This window comes from Beta vulgaris, chromosome 9 (assembly GCF_026745355.1).
Source record: "Beta vulgaris subsp. vulgaris cultivar EL10 chromosome 9, EL10.2, whole genome shotgun sequence".
Lineage (NCBI taxonomy): Eukaryota > Viridiplantae > Streptophyta > Magnoliopsida > Caryophyllales > Amaranthaceae > Beta > Beta vulgaris.
Genome location: NC_079210.1, coordinates 14,655,608 through 14,676,262, shown reverse-complemented (window position 1 = coordinate 14,676,262; position 20,655 = coordinate 14,655,608). Strand labels below are relative to the sequence as shown.

General features: G+C 36.0%; 1 protein-coding gene across 6 annotated transcripts; it reads right to left on the bottom strand.

Annotated features, from left to right (window-relative positions):
* Positions 1 to 112: 112 nt before the first annotated feature.
* LOC104883247 (uncharacterized) lies at positions 113 to 15,234 on the bottom strand. 6 transcript variants are annotated; one of them, XM_057391931.1, is made up of 10 exons: positions 14,698 to 15,231; positions 12,591 to 12,621; positions 12,320 to 12,468; positions 11,308 to 11,526; positions 11,147 to 11,218; positions 9,184 to 10,140; positions 5,279 to 5,446; positions 4,112 to 4,207; positions 3,724 to 3,846; positions 113 to 614 (listed from the first exon to the last, which is right to left on the bottom strand). In XM_057391931.1, the coding sequence occupies exons 6-7, from the start codon at positions 10,094 to 10,096 to the stop codon at positions 5,430 to 5,432; spliced, it is 930 nt and encodes a 309-aa protein (XP_057247914.1). In that variant the 5' UTR covers positions 10,097 to 10,140; positions 11,147 to 11,218; positions 11,308 to 11,526; positions 12,320 to 12,468; positions 12,591 to 12,621; positions 14,698 to 15,231; the 3' UTR covers positions 113 to 614; positions 3,724 to 3,846; positions 4,112 to 4,207; positions 5,279 to 5,429. The 6 variants fall into 6 exon arrangements, 5 of the variants coding, with proteins under 5 accessions (XP_057247914.1, XP_057247915.1, XP_057247913.1 ...); XR_008967641.1 differs by lacking the exon at positions 9,184 to 10,140 and having other exon boundaries at positions 14,698 to 15,203; XM_057391932.1 differs by lacking the exon at positions 4,112 to 4,207.
* Between the last annotated feature and the right edge of the window lie 5,421 nt (positions 15,235 to 20,655).

Genomic DNA, 20,655 nt, shown 5'->3' with positions numbered 1-20,655 from the left:
TGTTGTACCTTTTTGGCCATTCATATATCTAATTCAAAGAAGCTGGATTTTTTTAAGGTTCTTTTCTATAATATATTCAATTAAATAAATCCAATCAATGTTAGTATAAACATTGTGTAAAATTTCTCATGTTGCATGTATTGTGAAATAAAGGTAATACAAATTTACAATACATTAATATACATTTACAATACAATTCTATCTGAGAGGAATATTTATCCTTAATATCAATTCTCATCACCCGTCCTTATGGGACATAACCATTATTTTCGCTTGTTAAAAGACCATATACAAATAAGTGGCTTTCTGTACCAAAAGAAGATATATGACCAAAGAATTTGACGATGGAAGTGCTATCATAGAAGGATTGACCGAAGTACAACGTCCCATAACGCAAATTAGTCAAACTTGCTACATCAAATTCCTAATATCCCGGTTTCTCCTTGTGCCCACTGAATAAAGCCAAGTGATTCTTCAATCAGTCAGCCATAGCAAGAGCAAAATTTTGCTCGTCGGAATTGCGCTCACAGTTGCGCCCACATTCATCTATATTCTAGGGATCATTTTCGCTCCAAAACATCGGCGTGTTTCAGAGGCACGAGTTTCATATCACGCTGTTCCAATGGCATTCACAGCAAAATTCAGTGTTAAACATAGTAAACAATCAATTGCAGCTAGTTCGTATACAAGGCATTGGAATCAATTGCAGCTAGTTCGTATACAAGGCATTGGATAAAATAATTCTTTATAAAATGAGGAAAGAAGAACACTTAAATAGGATTTTCATAAGCTATTTTATGATGTTATGATTCCAAACTACTTGCTATAGTTTTACTTTTTCTTTTTCAGGATCACTTTTTCTCATTGAACTTTATGACTGAATTCAATCTGTAAGATACAGTCCTCAGTCACTCAGCTTTGGTTATCTATGTCATGTATAATCTCAAATTCTCAACTGTGTTAGTGTTAGAGCTTTAGACATATTCTACCCCTTTTCTCGATAGTCGCTCACCAAGCATGCTGAGAGTTGAAACCCATTTACCTAGTGTGTACCTAGTGTTTGTTTGCAAAACTTTACATTCTCTTCGGCATAAAACAACTGAACTGAACGGAACTGAATTGAACAAAAATGACTAGTGACATGTGAGAGTAAAAGTATTGTCCAGAGCTAAACTAAACTGAAAATAAGCTGGGAAGACATGCCCTAAGTCATTCTAAATTCATACCTCATACCTTATTTTTCTCAACCAAACACCCCCTAAATGGTATCACAACCCTAGGTTAATAGTATTTTTCTCTCTTCATGATTCCTTCTCCTGCTTCCTTCGGCCTGTCATACTCCATGGATGATACTTCATCCTTGTCGCACCTGGGCGGGGACTTGTCCACACCTTCCGTTGCCGCTTTATCCTCCTTGTTACAACCAACTCGTTGTTCTCCTGCTCTTGCGTTCAGTCTTGGTTCCCTTGCGTTCGCTGTTAGTTCTTCGATCCCCCAGCCCACGTTACCCGCCAATCTCTCCGGCCAAGCCCCAGTCCCCTAGCGTCAGGATTAGTCTTGCGTGCATCTCCTTGAATTCTGCTTGGCTTTATTTACTCCTCCGCTGGACTGGTTTCTTCTCCTTCAGCTGATGTACACTCGACTACTTCCTTTGTGCAGCCCCATTTTTCTGTCTTCCGCAATTGTCCTCACCAAATCTTACAAACTTGGTAACCATCACTTTTTCTTCTCCCTGAAGATTATCTTTTATGGAAAATGCAAATTACTTGTCTACTTCTTTCTCATCAATTGCTTGGCATGCTTGATGGTACTGCTCCTATTCCTTTATCTTAATGAGCATGGTAATTCAATTCCCAATGTCCACCTCTATGAATATCTTCGTATTGATCAACAAGTTAAATCTTGGATTTTTGCTTTTTGTCTCGTGATGTTTTAATTTGTTGATGTTCATGATTTGCACACTTCTGTGGATATTTGGAATCGTCTCAAATCTTGATTTATGCATGTTAGTATGGCCCGTTCTATGGAATTGAAAGGTCGATTGTCTCATATTAAAAAGGGAGACTCTTTAACTATGGATGGTTTTGTGGTAGTGGAGGGTTATTGCATTCCATATCTACGTTCATTTGCAAAAGGCCATTCATTTCAAGATTATGCTACCGCTACGAACATGCAAAAATAATTCTAAAAGCATTGGGATGATATCAACGCACTGTATGGCGCCTCATATATCTCATCATCACAGGTTCAGATCTTTCCTATTAGGTGCATATTTTGTCTCAATGTATGCAATCTTCTAGGCAAGAGTACTCTATGCTTCTATTCGTATTTTTAAACTACCACAACATCATCTGGATCAAGAATTGTGTTTTAGTGCCGAAAGTGATTTATAGTTGTATGCCTACCGTGATTTAGCTGGGCTAATAGTCCCACTTCTCCGCTTTCGTCCTTCAGTTAGTTGCTATATTTATACTGTTAGGCACTACTCGTATTTCTCTGAAGGCCACCAAAAGATTCCAGCGTCGTCTTTTACCTCCTCGAGTGAAGGCCAATATTCTGCCACAGTTTATGATTGTGCTGAGAAATAGTGGTTAAGAGTTCTTCTTGCCTCTCTAGGGGTCTAACATCGCCAATCCGTACATCCAGTTTGTGATAATTAAGAAGCTATTTACATTACTATTAATCTTGCTATTTATGAGTGTTCCAAGCATACTCAAATAGATTAGCCGCCATATATATGAAGGCCGTTGGTACTCTTACTTCTTAGTTTCTCTTGTTCAACTTGGGCGTTTGTGAACTTCACGTTCCTACTCGAAGGGGAGTAGAGATATATGATTCCTAATCATATTAGAGAATATTAGAATCTTCCATTTCATTGTGTTATAAGAAGCAAAATACTGTAAGCAAATCCTCATCAAAGGCATGGCATATGTCGCATCAGAAGTGGCTTGGACTGTGCCTTTGTTAGAAGAGTTGGGTGTGGCTCACCTTCAACCAGTCGCTTTGTTTTGTGACAATCAAAGTGCTCTTCATATAGCACGCAATCCAGTGTTTCATGAAAGAACGAAACACATTGAATAAAATTGTCACTTTACTAGGGAGAAGGTGCTTGAAGGTTTATTGTGATTATCTTACCTTCCTACTCAGTCCAACCAAGTCTATACCTTCACCACAGTTTAATAAACTACTGTCCAAGTTGGGTTTGTTTACGGTCTTGCTCAAACACCTCCCAACTTGAGGGGGGGGGGGTGTTGGAACTAACAGTATAGCTCGACATACACAAGCAAGGCTGCCACCTTGACTTAGTTCTCTCACAAGCTTCTTCTAACAAGTTTGTTAAGTTGTTACAAGTTGTTAGTTATTCTTTAGCTTTATTCTCTTCCTACTGATGTAATATAAATAGATCTACCCTCTACTCTAAGATGTATTCGTTCGATCATTCTTACATGTACATCAATGGGAATAATCTCTCAAATCCTCTAGAACGTTCTTCATATTTTCTGAGCTTATTCAACCTTTTCACTCTAATAGTTGAGATATGATAACATCTGAATGAAAATAAATGAATAAAAAATCAAAGGTAAACTTTTCGCACCATCCAAATTAAAAATCAGAAACAAAATTGCAGCAGGTCAGACTTCTGCTCTAATATAAGAAGATAACAGAACTTCACAGGTGAAACTTCACATGCTATTTGCAATAAATTATGATACAAAGTCATACCTCACTGGATGACGAATAAAGCTGTCCCTCAAGCTCCCGCAACTTTTTAATCGTCATCCCATACCACTCGTCAATCCATGCAAAAATATTGCTGTGTGTTTCAATGAAAAGCGCCCGCTCACCCTTTCAAAGATATAGCATGTATAAGTATGCATATGAAATACTTTCTAAACAACTAGCCAAATTATATTAAATAAACGAAAAAAACATGTATACAAATTCTTTGTATCTCCAAAGTTCTCACAATACCCCTTGTTCGTCTAAAAAGTAAGCACATTTATTCATTGTCACCACACATCACTTTAACCCTAGAATAAAAAAATCAATATTCAAACAGAGAAAGAAATGCAAGTGTATAAGAAGAGCTATAAAAATTGATGACACTTACTGCCAACAACACTTGCTCCAAACGTTTACCAAATCCCCAGTACGGCGCGTCAATTGTTACTAATTTATAAGCGGTCATAACAGGGTAACAATGTTCCTGAAGGCATCAACAAGATTTCAATGAATGCTAAGATTAGAAGCAAATGAGAAACAAAGAAGTGAACTTTAATTTGTGCTCAACCCTTGCATGCTCTATAGGATAAAATAGTATCCCTAAGGTTGTGTTTGGTTGGACAGAGAATAGTGGAAAATGATTTTCCTCGAACAAGACCTTTTCTCAGAAGAAAACAAAATTAGTTTTTCTTTGTTTGGTTCATTGTAACAAAAGTCAGAAAGAAAAGAAAAAGGTTTGTGAATGGGGGAGGATAATGAATGAGAGGAAGGTGAAGAATAGAGCATAAAATGTGGTTTTCGTTTCTCTCAAAAAAAGGAATATATTTCTCACCATTGGAAAAACTACTTTCCACCATTTGGAAAACTATTTTCCACCTCAAGCAAAGGAAAATGCGGAAATCACATTTCTAATAAACTGTTTTCCGCCCAACCAGTCTCTCTAAACAAACTTTTTAAGTATCATACTTTAATTTTTGCATATGCTTATCAAAATTTCAGAATAATGAAATGTACAAATTACACAAAGACATGTAGCAAAGATGTGATTATAAGATTTGTTAGAATAATAAGAGAGGCAATAGATGGTACAACTTATATCCACAAGAATCAACCATAAAAAAGGGAGCCAGGGATGAGAGATAATAAGAAAGAGGCAACAATAATAGGATTGTTTGGCAATCGGTTGTTGGCTGTTGGATTTTGACTGGTTTAGTTGGTTTGTTTTACTGGCTGGAAGCATTGGTTGTAAGTATTGACTTTTAAATTCGTTGTTTAAGCCAGTTGTTTGCAAAAGTGTTTGGGAAAATTGATTGTGGTTGTTTATTAGAGATTTTGTGGGCCAATAAGCCAAAAGTCAATCCAAAAAGCTATTCTAGTCAGTTTTTTCATTTTGGCTTAAAATCCAGCTTTTCAGCCAACCAAAAAGCCAATGACCAAACACTTTTTTTGGCTGTTTGACCAATTTAAAAAGGCAAAAGCCAAAAGCCAATGAATAAGCCATTTACCAAACATGGCTAATATCTATTATGAGATGGGCTAAAAACTGCAGACTTACCCTCCAGCCTTCTACCAAAGGTCCACGATTGGTCCTTGCTGATGTGAATGTGGAAAAATCAACATCACACCTACCGACTAAATAGCTCCAATAATCTCTTACAGATGATGCAATATCGATAACTTCCACCTGCCTCGACGCCAACTGTTCTTTATTGAGACCATGCACCTGTAAAGATTCAGCTAGAGGTCAGCCCAGTATAATATTGACATGAACATGAAACACTTTGCAGACTTTCAAATTATAGCATGCTGAATTACTAAAAAATAAATTAGCTTTCTACATATAATATATATGATAATCGACTTTATTTTCTTATTCTTCATCTTTTTTACTTTCTTTTGCTTCTACTAATTCAAAAAAATAAAAGATTTCTTATAAACTCAATTTTCAAAGAATTCGTTAATAGTGTGATCCAAAAGGTATTTTTAATCTGTTGAGTAACTCAATTGTGGCGCTAAGGACAACTCAAGAAAAGGAAAGATATTTTGCGGAAAAAGTTGTTCTCAGATATTCATGACAAACCATTAAATACTAGGTTACATCAATCCCAAGATACCTAATTAACTAACTGACAAAATAGCTTAGGTTGCCCAATGGGCTATAACAACATAACACTACAAGGTAGATTGTAATAAATATGGGCCCAAGATATGGCATATTCTACACTCCCCCTCAAGCTGGGTGAGGAGATGTAGAGAGAGCACCAAGCTTGTGATGCTTAGCAACAGGAAGTCCCTTTCTGAGGATGTCAGCTAGCTGGTGATGAGTGGACACATATACTGGTTTGATGACTCCCTGAGTCACTTTGTCACGAATGAAATAACAATCCACCTCCACATGTTTGGTTTTTTCATGGTGGACAGGGTTAACAGCTATGGATATGGCTGCTTGATTGTCACACTTGAGAACTATTGGAGCTACAGCTTTGATTCCTAACTCCTTCAGAAGCTGTGTTAGCCATGTAACTTCATAGGTGGTCAAGGCCATGGCCCTATACTCAGCCTCAGCAGTAGACCTTGCAACCACTTGTTGTTTTTTTGTTTTCCAAGAAATCAGGGAATCACCCAGCAGCACACACAGAACACACAGAACCCTGTAGTGGATTTTCTTGTATTGGGGCATCCAGCCCAATCACTGTCACTGTATGCAGTTAGGACAGCTGAGGAAGAAGTAGTCAGGAGAATGCCTTGACCTGGGGCTCCAGCTAAATACCTCAATACTCTCTTGGCAGCTTGCATGTGAATTGAGGTAGGTCTTTGCATGAATTGGTTCAAGGTATGCATAGTGAATGCAATGTCAGGTCGAGTGATAGTGAGGTAGATGAGCTTGCCAATGAGGTGTTGATATGGTGTTGGATGAGGTAGGGGTTCTCCTAGGTCATGTGTGAGTTTTAGTGTAGAGTCCATGGGCAGTTTGAGTGGTTTAGCAGAGGTGAGTTGATAAAGCAAGTCAAGGGTATATTTCTTTTGTGATATGAATATTCCTTGAGTGGATCTATCCACTTCGATACCAAGGAAGTACCTGAGGCTCCCCAGGTCTTTCATGTGAAAGTTGTTAGCTAGAAACAGCTTAACTTCTTCAATGAGAGATTGTGAGTTTCCTGCCAACAGCAAATCATCTACATACACCAGAATGGTGATGAATTCACCCCCCCGAGCTTAGTGAACAGGGATTGAGTGAATCCAAAGTGTTTGAGAGCTTGAGAACTCTTTGCAAACCACTGTCTTGGTGCCTGTTTCAGGCCATACAGTGACTTGTTCAATTTACACACAACCTGTCTGTCATGATATGTGTGCTGGCCAACTTCAATTTTCTTACCTGGGCCTTGATACCCTGCAGGTACACGCATATATACATCTTCCATTAGGTCCCCATGTAGGAACGCATTCTTTACATCCATCCGGCACACTATCCAATTTGCTTGAGTAGCAACAACAAGTAGAGTTCTCACAGTGGTGAGTTTGGCAACTGGAGCAAAAGTTTGCTCATAATCAATGCCTTCCCTTTGTCTGCACCCTAGAATCACCAGACGAGCTTTCTTCCTTTCTTCACTTCCATCTGGGTTAAATTTCGTTTTGAACAACCATTTGCTGCCTATGGCTCTCTTACCTGGGGGAAATTAGGTAAGAGTCCATGTATTGTTAGTTTCCAGAGCCTGAATTTCTTCATTCATGGCTGTTACCCAGGCCTTGTCATGTATAGCAGCTTTGAAATTCTTTGGGTCCTGCACAGTTGCTGATTTGGCTAGAAATGCACAGAATTTAGGTTGCATAACAGTGTATGCCACATTTACAACAAGTGCAGGTGCACTTTCTGCATTGGTAACATAATCCACCAGCCACCCAGGTGTTTTATGTTGCCTGGTGGTCCTTCTGGGAACTCCAATTACTTCGGGTCCTTGTGTGACATTTTCTGCATTTTCTTGCAGATGATGATGTGCAGGTTCCACACAATCATCATTTTGTGGGTTTTCAGGGTCAATAATTGGTGAGTTGTCTACAAGGTCATCTTCATGTTCAGTGTCCAGGTGGTTATGATCAATTTTAGGCATTAATACAGGGTGAGGTTTCAGGTAGGCTTTTCTGGAGTTTTGATTACAGGGAAACACTTTTTCATAAAAGGTTACATCCGTGGACACAAACCTTTTGTAACCAAGGAAGATGCATGGCACTCCTCGAGGAGCAAACTTGTCAGTGGGTTACTAGCCATAGCCAAGCACCCAAAGGCTCTCATGTTGCTGTAGTCTGGTGTCTTGCCAAATAGTTTTTCATAGGGAGTTTTCCCTTGAATCACATCAGCTGGCAGCCTGTTTGTTATATAGACTGCAGTGAGCACACAGTCTCCCCAGTATTTCAATGGTAGCCTATCTTGCATTCTCAAGGCCCTAGCCATCTCCAATACATTTATATGTTTCCTTTCAGCCCTACCATTTTGCTGGGGTCTATCCACACATGATGTTTGGTGGATTATGCCCCTTTCAGCAAATAGTTGCTTGAATTTGCTATCATCAAATTCCAAGGCATTGTCTGACCTTATCCTTTTTATGTTCAAGCCAAACTGAGTTTTAACAAGGTTAGCAAACATCACAATAACATCATAAGTATCAGATTTCTGTTTAAGCAAGTACACCCATGTAGCCCTGGAATTATCATCCACAATTGTTAGAAAGTATCTGTACTTTCCACCTGTATTAACCCTGTAGGCCCCCCATACATCCATGTGTATGAGAGCAAATGGAACAGATTCAACACTAGCACTCAGAGAATAAGGAAGTTTAGCAAACTTAGCCATAGGACATGTTAAACACACTGCATTAGAAGCATTAAAGTTAGTTTTTACACAGCCAATAAGCTTAAGTTTGTTCAAAGGAGCATGTCCCATTCTGTTGTGCCACAGCACATAGTCTCCACAATGTTTAAAGACATGATTAGCACTAACAGTAGATCTCTGCTTCCCTTCACTTCTCATCTCCTGGCTGTTCTTGTTTCTTTCTCCAACTTTCATGTCCTTCAAAGGTGTATTTACAAGATAGTAAAGACCATCTCGAGCTCTTCCAATTCCCCTAATCTTCAGTGTAGCAGAGTCCTGAATTATGCAGTAGTGGTCAGGATAAAATGTGACTTTGAAACCACCTTGTTCAACCAGTTTGTTTACTAACAAAAGGTTGTATCTAAACTCAGGCACACATAGCACATCTTTCAGTTCAACTTCATTTTGCAATTTCACACTGCCTGTGTGTGATATGTGCACTGATTTGCCATTAGGAAGGCTTATGCCAGGTTTATGTTTTGTTTAAACAAGTTTCACAAGGATATCTAGGTTTGATGCCATGTGATTTGAAGCGCCTGAATCTATTATCCAGTCAGATGCATTCACAGCAACATTACAACAAGCAATCATACCTGTAAAACCAGTGTCAATTTCTTCCTCAGTGTCTGATCCATTCTTCATGGCCCCTGATCCACTTGGAAGTAGCTTCAGCACTTGTTGAATCTGTTCAGTAGTAAGAAGTTGGTCTGACTTGTCCTGGACATTTGCAGCCATTCTATTCACAGGATTCCTTGCCTTGCTCCACTTGTTTCCATCTCTTCTAGGTTTCTTCTGAGGTTGTCTGTTTTTAGGATGATTCTTTAGAAATCCAACTACATGCCAACATGTTTCTGCTCCATGATTTTTACCACCACACACTGTACATCCTCCTTCAGCATTATTCTTGTTGTACATAGCAGATGACTCCAGAGTGAGTTTAGAAATGTTCAATACCTCCTTTTGAGCTTCTTCTTGTATGAGAGATGCACAAGCTTCCTCCACTGTAGGCAAGGGGGTTCTCATAAGCAGCTGACTTCGTTGAGGGTTGTAGTCTTCATCTACACGATTTAGGAACTGAAAGAGGCGTTGCTCACTCAGCTGGTTGTTCATAGCACCCACAAACTCATTGATCTCTTCAGTGAGAGTAGTGATAGGTGGCAGATGATTGAGAGCATCAAACTCTTCCCAGAGTGCCCTCATTCTAGTGTAATAGTCATTGATGGGAGTTCCATCTTGTTTTGTATCATACATCTCTTTGCTCAACTTGTATTTCCTCGATCCATGTGTCACCTTGAATCTACTTTCAAGCTGTACCCAGATATCTCTTGAGGTTCTGAGGTACAGGACAGAGGTTCTCACAGCTTCTATCATTGAGCCATGTAGCCATGAAATGACTATATTGTCACAGGTATCCCACTGGTCCTGTCTTTGGGCATCTTCAGCATCTCGCTTCACCACTCCTGTCACAAACCCGAGCTTTCTTTTGGCAGCAAGACTTATCTCCATGGTCCTTCTCCAGCACCTGTAGTTTGCTGCTCCTTGAAGCTTCTCTATGTTCACAGTGTGTGGCCCATCAGATGGATGTAAATACAGTGGGTCCATAATGCCAATTTTCTTGTCAGCCATGGAAGGAAGAGAGGGCAAAGATATGATTTTTGGTGAAAGAACTTTGAGTTCAAACTTTTTGTGAATCAATCTTGGTGAAGTTGTTGATTCATCTCACTCAAACTTTTGTGAAAAATCTTTTCTTTTCAATGAGCAGAGCTGAGCTTTGATACCATGTTGAGTAACGCAATTGCGGCGCTAAGGACAGCTCAAGAAAAGGAAAGATATTTTGCGGAAAAAGTTGTTCTCAGATATTCATGACAAACCATTAAATACTAGGTTACATCAATCCCAAGATACCTAATTAACTAACTGACAAAATAGCTTAGGTTGCCCAATGGGCTATAACAACATAACACTACAAGGTAGATTGTAATAAATATGGGCCCAAGATATGGCATATTCTACATAATCAATATTCCCAGAAAATATCGAAAAATGCAAAAAGTAATTTTTTAATTCGAAGTCTATACATATGTACGTGTAAGAAGGGAACATGCATTTTTTTTATTACTTGACTAATTTCATAGAAGAAAAAGGAAGAAATTGTTCTTTTATCTTGTTGATCGAGTTTTCCTAATTATTCACATTATATAGTTTTTTATCTTATTTCAAAATTAGGATGTTGCCAACCAAAACCCCCATTCACTAATTTTTACTTTGATTACAATGAACAAAAAAAAAAAAAATTAATAATTTTTACTAGGCATACTATCTCAGTAGTAATACAAGTCCATAATCACAAGCCCATATGAAAGAGTTTATCTATTTGGAGAACCATTTTGCACCAAGCATGTGAGGAAAGGGGGCATATTAGTAGATCCATAAGATGTGTCTTCCACACCAATTTCTCCTCTCTTTTTGGTGGAGAGCATGTTCTCCAATTAGTTTCTACATGAACTAGAATGCAGAGAATTAGTCTCAAACACCCATAAATTTTATCACACTTACATTTTCCGATTTTCCATTATCAGCCAAGTGAATAGTATCAATAGTAAGATGCAGCTTGGCAAAGCTTGGACACTGCATAATTATTAAACTAGTTAAGCACATAAATCAGTTGAGAAACAAAAAAATTAATTCAAGTTTCTGTCATCAGGAAAAATAATTACCTTGATCACTAGATGTTCAGGGTTCAGAGTGTAGTGTCACATAGACAAAATATACATATTAGTTTACAAAAGTATACAAATATGGCAATAAAAAGTTTATCAGAAAATAGAAGCTTATAAAAGCAACCTGATTGGCATTTCGGATATGCATTCCAGGCATCCTCTTTCAAAAGGAGAGAATCTGCGGATGCAAATGTAGTAAGCCAAGAGGGGATTTTGCTGCAAAAGCAACACCGTACAATATACTTAAGAAACATATATAGCTGATCGAAGGTAACTGACAAAAGCATTAGCACGTAGTAAAAGCAACGACTGATTCTTTATTGATCTATTATAATAAGTAGCAATATAGAATATTAGTCAGTCACAACCATGAATGCACAAGTGAGAAAATTGCCAAAAAATGAAACTAGCAATAGGGAGAAGAGAAGAAAAAAATTAATTGGTAGTAAGTCATAACAAAAGTAACAAATAAACCTGCACGTAACTCAAGCTTTTTGGATGAGATAATTTGAGGTGAAGCAGTTGATAAATCTAAAAAATAGTTAATACTATTACCACAACATAAAATGCTAATACAATCAAAGCAATAAGAGTTCAATCGAGATATTAGTTTCAGCAATTGAAAACATGTGAGCATATGCAATTTGCAAATAATCATGTATACTCATGGAGGAGGAAAATGAAACGAAAGATTTTTTTTTTCTTTGAGGTAGCTCAGCTGTTGGCTTTGGTGTTCAAAGGTGGTGAGCATTAGCAAAATAAGCTTCTTGTACTTAATAGTTAGTTCAACGTTCCAGCACATTCAAAAAAAAGAACGATCAGGCAAAAAATAAGGCATATAATACATAGCGCACAAATGACTCTATGCTAAGGCATGAGTTGTTTTGATTGGTAAAAGAAATGGAGAAAATATACAAAGGACATTAACTGAATGGAATAATATCATTATAAAAATTTAAAGGATCATCGCACAATCACATACTTATTTAGAGTTAGTAGCATAAACTACCTTTGGAAACTATATACTTTTGATGTATAATGGCCCTTTCCAAATACATTGTCCTCAAAAGTTTTATTCTCCACAACATCAACTCCTTCAGCATTTGTTGTATTCTCCTGTTGCATTTTTAGAACCATATACATCTGTGCAACTTCATACTGGAAATAAAATAAAAGAGAAAATGGGGGGAGAAGATAAAGCCAACATTAGACCAAATTAAGACTGAAGATTTAGTTAAAATATTGCACTAGTAGAAATGGATATTTTCACTCTCTTTTACCTCAGCAAGTGACATAGGCATGACAATTCGGCTAGACGTGAACCAATCATCAAAGTCAAGGAAACTTACCGAAAACGAAAAAAATGATCAGAAATGTACATGTACACACACAAAAAGAAACTATATATGACATTTTATCTTCCACTACCATTACTAAACAAAAGCAATCAACATGTTAAAATTCAAGATACTAAACTTCCAACGTTGAACACATAGAACATTAAAGAAGCATGATTGAAGGAGTAGAGAAGGTTCATCAATCAAATAAATCGCATAATCTTAATCCTATAGCTTCATTACATGTATCATCAAGCATAACTTCAAATCTACAATGAATACAAACTTCTTTTTTTGTCATTATCACCGCATGTACTTCCATTTTATAAATTAAAACTGAAATCATTCACAAAAGTCTTTGTTTTTTCTCCTACATGATAGAAAGTAATACTTCAATTGATGATAAAGGGTAAAACCTTCAGGAAACCATAGCAAGAAGAAACGACCAGCATATTATCACTTTCTCAGCTGAGAATCCAATATCGTCTTGGAAATCATATATTATGAAAATGACTTCTGCAGTAATCAAGGAAATACCTAGCCAAATCTGACTAGAGGTATCATCCAACTATCCTTAGTGTCTTAGGATCTTGTAGGGAAAGTATGATAATATGCAAAGTGCTTAAGTAGCTTAAGAACTTAAATTACATAGACTAATACTGATACCAAGCTGGCAAATATGAACTTAAATTACGCTTCTTTACTAAGATAAAAGAGCTATTTCAAATTTAAATACCTACGATAGGTGGGCAGCTATTCAAACTCAAATTTGCAGTCATGATCTTAAATACCAGGGCACATTAAACCTTAGACTGCCAGATGACTTTTAGTCTCTAGTGACATCGAAAGTATTACACAACCAATTGAAACACGACATTTCATCTCATGGCCCTATAGGTGTATTGCAAATCTTGCATTTTATCATATGACAATCATAACTAGTGGCAAATCAATGTCCACTTCAACTAATTGGAGTATCTAATTCACTCACAATACTTACTAGTATATTTACAATTTTATTATACACCCATTGTATTTCCTTTCCATATACCCATGTGTGAAGCATGTGCAAGTGAGAAAATTGAAATTATGAGATCCTAATTTTAGGCCTGGGTGTATAATGAGCACTTACCTCCACCTCATCCCTCAAAAAAAGTGGAACAACAGGTATTTATGTTTCAAAAATTATTAAAAGAGGCAGTCTAGTTTTAATTTAAAAGTAGATCTAATTACTAAATGGATTAAACTAGTCACCGAAAGAAATTAACCTAGTCACTATTAGGCTAATTTTGTTTTTAATATTGGGCTTACCATTGTCTAATTTTAATTTATAAGTAGGCAGTCTCTTACAAGACAAACTCTTTATGTTTAGACACCTTCCTACACGATAAACTAGAAGATGCCATAATTAATGACAAAGTATCATCTTACTACAGAACTACCACACTAGAACCATTGGTTAGCATCATCCTGCCTCTTACTTTCCATAAGAATTATAATCTCCAAACTTAGATTCTCTAGAAGCGCACAATATATTCCAGCAAAATGGAGCTCAAGCTTTCTTTCAATTTGATGAACATAGCCTACAACTAGCCGTTTGTTCCGAATAAGTAGTTACAATGTTCAAATTTCACATAATTTAAGACATGATATAATTTTACAAAAATCCATGTTAGAATGATTATGCTACTTTATCTTCATAGTGCGATGTTAGTAAATCTAATCATAAACCACATCCTTATAATTCTAGAAGAATGTATTAATTTTTTCAAGACCTGACATAATTGAATATGTGAACAACCAAGTAGACAGTATTTTCTAGGAGATGAATGATCATGAAACAAAGCAAGTTTACCATAAAGATGAGGATGATCAAAAGTTCTACATAAATAAAAGACAAAAAGATTTATGGTGCAATAGTTCCAAAACAAAAAATTTCAGTTTTTAAGCATAATTTCTTGCTATTCAAAAGATATATATATGTAATGAAGAACAACCAATTATAACATAACAAAAATAAATTAAGATAGAACAAAAAAATGGAGGATACAATTCCTTTATCTGAACCATCTTTCTTCTTCCACCAAAAAATGAAGTATATTTGCACAAGCAGCTCCTTCTTGCAGTTGGGTATCCAAAATTAAAATCTGTAAATACTTGAAGAATTTGATGAAGATGAAATAATGCTTTCTAATTTTTATGTCTTATTTTTAAACTTTAAGTCTTTTTTGTGAGTTTTCAGTAAGAATAAAATGCAGAGAGTATGGAATATTATTCTTGATTCCATAAAATGTAAAGGTCAGCCATTTGGTCAAGTGTTATCAACCCTCTCCTTCAAAAAAAAAAAAGTATTATCAACCCTTGAATTATTCTTCTTAGCATTAACAAGTTGAAGAGAGGTGTGTGTATGTGTGTGAGAAAGAGAGGGGATTGGTTAAAGAGGTGGCGTCAAATTATGGAGTTGGCTAAAATAGTAAGATTTGTATGCTGCAATGTCCCAATTTCCCAATTTGCCGCCCATATTTCACTTTCTCATTCATTTTCGCTCTTAAAACTATTTACACGCTTTTGTGTTGTGAAATGTTGTGATGCAAATTGTTACATGTGGCCATACTATTTTGAACTTGCGAGACACGTTTGGTTCACGTCCAAACAAGCTTCTACAAATTGTCTTAGGTCGGCCCCTGTTAATAAAGGATTTTACTATATGACCCTCATAAATTTCACATTTTTTTTTGGGTCTATATTAGGAAATTACTTGGTAAAAGAAGGATCCTATTAGACCAATGTATTTCGCAGATTAATGCTTGAACTTAAGGAAGATATAAGATAATCACTGTTACCAAACATAAATAGGTAGTGGAGTTTGAACTTGTAACCTCAAAATCACAAAGGGAGTTCCCTATCACCTCCACCGGCCTCCACCTCCACCTTAAATTTCTTACTTACGCCCTGAATGCATACATATCCCCCTCATGTGTTTATACCCGAGGTTGAGGTAGTGGAGTAGTGATATCGCTTCTCATCTTATATCACTGAGGTCTATAGATCAAACCTCATAGGACTCCATTGAGTAATTCCCCTTATCAAAAACAAAATGAGCACAACCTACAAAATGAACCTCCTTCATCTACAAAAAAAAAATGTCTTTATACCCCAAATCCATTTCCTAACACAGTCTCACCCTCCCACTCTTATACTTCCTTACACACTCTCACTCTCTCTCATCACCCAACGACTTCTCCGGCCAGTTTCGCGGCCACTATCTCTCATCACACATTGAAGGAGGTTGAAGTATTGAACGACTTCATCAACCCGCCACTTCTCCAGAAAAATCTTGACAACTTTTTCGGCCACATACATGCAACTTTTCTAGCCACATTGTTGCATTACTAATATTTATGAAATTTTATACTTCATTTTATTAAAGAAAAGGACTAAAATGACTTGAAATTGTTGAAAAAGCGTCCAAATATCTATCATAGACGCATGTACATGTAGTCATACACCTATTATTGGCCCCCTAAGATTAATTATTGTTTTTAAGCTTATTAATTAACTTCATATTTTCTTTTGTACTTTTTCGTATTTTCTAGTTCTACCATTTTGACTTTTGACATTATTTTCATATTTCACTTTGACCATTTTGTGTTATTTATACGCAAGAAAAAATATAATCATGTGGGAACCTGTTAGCTTCATCTTAATATATATATTCAAAATATTTATTTTTTATAATTATCACTTATATATCATTCAATATATTATTGCTTAATAAATTTTGGTTTCGCAAACGCGCAATATAGAAATGGTATAACATAAAATAACGAAGGAAGTACTTCGCATTTGGATCTTCACCTAAGAGCATAATCAGCCCCCAAGTCTTAAGACTTAAGTTTTGATGACATAGTATCTCCCCCACCTAGTTTTAAGACAAGATAAAAATATTTGCAGCATCTATACAAATATATTAAAAGGTGTGCGAAAACAAGAAAATGTGCCACGTGGCGCTCTTCTTAGGGAGTTTTAGTTTATGTAATCCATGTACACTAAAAAAATATTAAGAAATTGCATAGTATAGGGTTTGATCCCGAAACCTCAAGTACATATACTAAAGTTCTAACCACTAGGCTAAGTTATATTTAGTGTTGTTATCATAAAGTATTATATTAATAAATGAAAATTTTTCTTACCCGCCGGGACATAGTCCGGGCCTAATAACTAGTTGAAGTTCTAAATGGAATCTTGGAAATGTGTGACTTGAATAAATAATACTCCCTCCGTATCATAATATAGTTCTTGTTTCTTATTTATACGGTCTCCAAGATGTAATTTTGACCTTTAATATCTTCAATTTCGTATTATAAATAATAAAAAAAAGTTGATATTACGAAACTACACATTGAATCGAATATAACAAAATCCCACATGAGTATGTGTTTTTATATATACAAATGAGAATATTTGGTCAAATATTTTAAAGTTTGACCCACCAAAAATGAAGTAGGCACTATATTATGGGACGGAGGGAGTATGATATATAAATTGATGGATTTAAATTGAGTTTTAGGGGTGAAGAGCTAAATTTAGTTGAGTGTTAAGAAGCCTTAACAATAATTTAATTATCGGTTATTTCACCATATATCCCCGACAAATCACGAAATTCACCATATATTCTCAATGTTTCAGATATATTCACCATATACCCAAGAGTTTTCGAAAAAATTCACCAAATGTCCTTTTTCTAAGAGACATTAACTTTGCCTTCAGCGTTGTTTACAATTTTTCCATTATTAACTCCTAATCCTAGCCCCTAAATCCTAACCCTTAAAACCCTAATCCTAACTCCTAACCCTAACCCACCCTCCTCTCCACCCCACCCAGGGCCCCACCCTCACCCCTTCCCATCCACCCCCTCAGTCCCCTGCCCCCTTCTCCTCTGCACCCTACCCCCTTCACCCTGCAATCCCCAGCCCCTCCCCCACCCCCCGCAGTCTTCTGCCGCAGTCCCAACCCTCCCTCGATTTCCTTGCTGCATCCCTCCTCCTTTGATTTCGTGCCGCTGTATCCTCCTCTTATTCGATTTTCCTTCAATTTCTGTGTGGTGGAGGGGGGCTAGGAAAATCTAAGAGAAGGGGGAGGGGCTGGAGAAATCGAAGGGTAGAGGGAGGGGGGTTGCGGCAGTGGAGGAGATGGGGAGGGTGGCTGGGCTGGCGGGGGGAGGGGAGGGGGCGTGGGAGGGGGAGGATGGGGGTTGTGCTGGTGTGGAGAGGAGGGTGTGTTAGGGTTAGGATTAGGATTAAGGGTAAAGGGTTAGGGTTAAGGGTCAATTATGACAAAAGTGTAAATAATGCTAACAACAAGTTAATGTTTGTTAGAAAAAGGGTATTTGATGAAGGTTTTTGGCGACTCAGGGGTATATAGTGAATATCTGAAACATTAAGGTTATATAGTGAATTTCGTAATTTGTCGGAATAATTTTATAAAATAACTGTTTAATTAATAAATGTTAGTAGAATGATGATGTGGCATATAAAAAAAGTATTAAGACAATTCCCCTTTGATCGTCCTCTAAACAACTTGTTATACCTTTTGTGTTGATATGGTCTAAAGGGTGTTTGGTTCAACTTGGTGGAATGCAAAAGGGATGAAATGAGATTAAAAAAAAAGTCCATAATAATCTATATAAATATATTAAAAGGCGTGCATAAACAAGAAATTGTGTCACATGGCGCTCTCCCTGAAGAGTTTTAGTTCATGTAATTCATGTACAGTAAAAATAATTAGAAATTGCATAGTATAAGGTTTGATCCCGCGACCTCAAATACATGTACTAAAGTCTTAACCACTGGGCTAAGTTGTATTTAGTGTTATTATCATAAAATATTATATTAATAAATAAAAATTTTTCTTACCAAAGCGTTTGGTTGAACCAAGTGCCTTTTTTCTCACCTTTAGTAAAATTAAGTGTTGGCTCATATACAATAAGATAACAAAAATTAATTATCAAATTAATGGGGGTAATTATTTTGGCATAATTGTTTCAGTTACAATTGGTTAATGTAATTCTAGTTTATATGTGTTTATAGAAACATAATGTCATAATTTGATGTTATTTATATCTAACATATCTTAAGTGCATAATTGGTTAAATATGGTTACTGCTTATGGAAATAAACATATACTTGCTCCGTTCTTTTTCTATTGTAGCAATTAAATATTCACGGTTGTCAATGCACAATTTTAACAATAAATATCTTTAACTATTTTTTAGTAAAAAGTATACGAATTTGATATTTTGAAAGTATGTATCAAGACAAATCTAATAAGATCTCACATGGCTATATTTTTCTTTACGTAAAAATCACAATACATAATAAAAGAGTGGTAAATGAATAGTGTCAAAATCTCATTGTCTAGAGCTCGCTAACACAAAACTTTGATTACTTATATCTAAACTTATCTCCTATCTCCTATTTATAATACAAATTATATCTCCTATACATTGTTTAAATTTATCTCATTCACTCACCACACATAAAAATCATAGGACCTTTTTTTTTTAATCTACACATGTTGATTTTATGATCACTTACTAACATAGAACTTTGAGTATCTATATCTTTGATTACGTATAACTAAAATTATGAAAAGTTGATATATAAAAAATATATCGAAATGATTCTAGCAAGATCCCACATGACTATATATTTTCGTATATGTCACAAACGATGGCTAAAATGTAGTATGTGAATAGTATCTAAGTACAAAGGTTGTAGATTAAAAAGAAATGGATATAGTACTTATTTCACGTTGCTCATATATATTGTAGTTTATTAAGAATATCGTTTTTTCTATTAAATGATTGATTTTAAATTTTAAGTTTAATTCCATACCTAATTGATCTCCTATCTCATATTTCCTTTGTTCATTTTGCAATCACTATACTCCCTCCATTTCCTAAAGATCTCTCCTCTTTCCGTTTAAGGGTGTTTTCAAAAGATCTTCCCACTTTTGCTTTATTCCTTATTTGGCAAAACAAATTTCCCTATTTACCCTCTCATGTCACTATCATATGGTCCACCATTACATTATTAATTCAATTTTACTCCCTTTCTCTCTCCTACTTTAACCCCTTTTATTTGTTTATTTATCTTAACCCCTTTATCTCTCCTACTTTAGTCACACCATGCCCCACACAACTTGATTTTCCTTGGTATTTGTAGGAACAGTAAGTGGGAAGATCTTTAGGAAACGGAGGGAGTATTTTTTTTTCGTATAAAAATCTACTGTCGTCTTTTACACATCTCTACTTTATTATTTTTGTAAAGGATATATAGTGATAATTTAAGAATAGAGAAAATCTGTCTTTTTCATTTCAATTATACTTGAATTATACACTGAGCGATTTTTACATGTAATTTTAAAACTTACAAAACAAGGGAGTAGGTTAGAGCATATAAAATAAGAGAAGGTATTGTGTCAGACTCGTCTGAACAATACAACTGGTCGGACCACTTCAGTTAGAAGCACTTGGGTTTCAGTTGGTCTTCATTTTTTTCCAGTAAGTTTCTAATTTTTTTCAGTTAGTCTTCATTTTTTTTTTCACTTAGAGTATGGTGATGGAACTGAATTGCTTTTGTACAGCTTGCAAAGTGTGATCTCCTGAGTTTGGCTCCTCGTTCTTGACTGACTTCCATCATCTTAGATGCTGCTTCATACTAGTTAATGGTTTTGCAAGTAAAATACTAATGCATATAACTGAATGAAAAAGATATTAGGTTAGTGTGGCAATATGGTAAGTGTTTCAGCTTTTAGTTTGTACTTGAGGTAATTGAAATACTCTTTCAGTTAATAACATTAGTGTTTCATCTGTTAGGATTGGGGTTTCAGTTAATAGATTATTAGTTTCAGTTAATAGCATTAGAGTTTTAGTTTATGGGACTCAAATTTTTTTCGGGTGGTTTCAATTTTTTTCAGGTGGTTTCAATTTTTTTCAGTTGGTTTG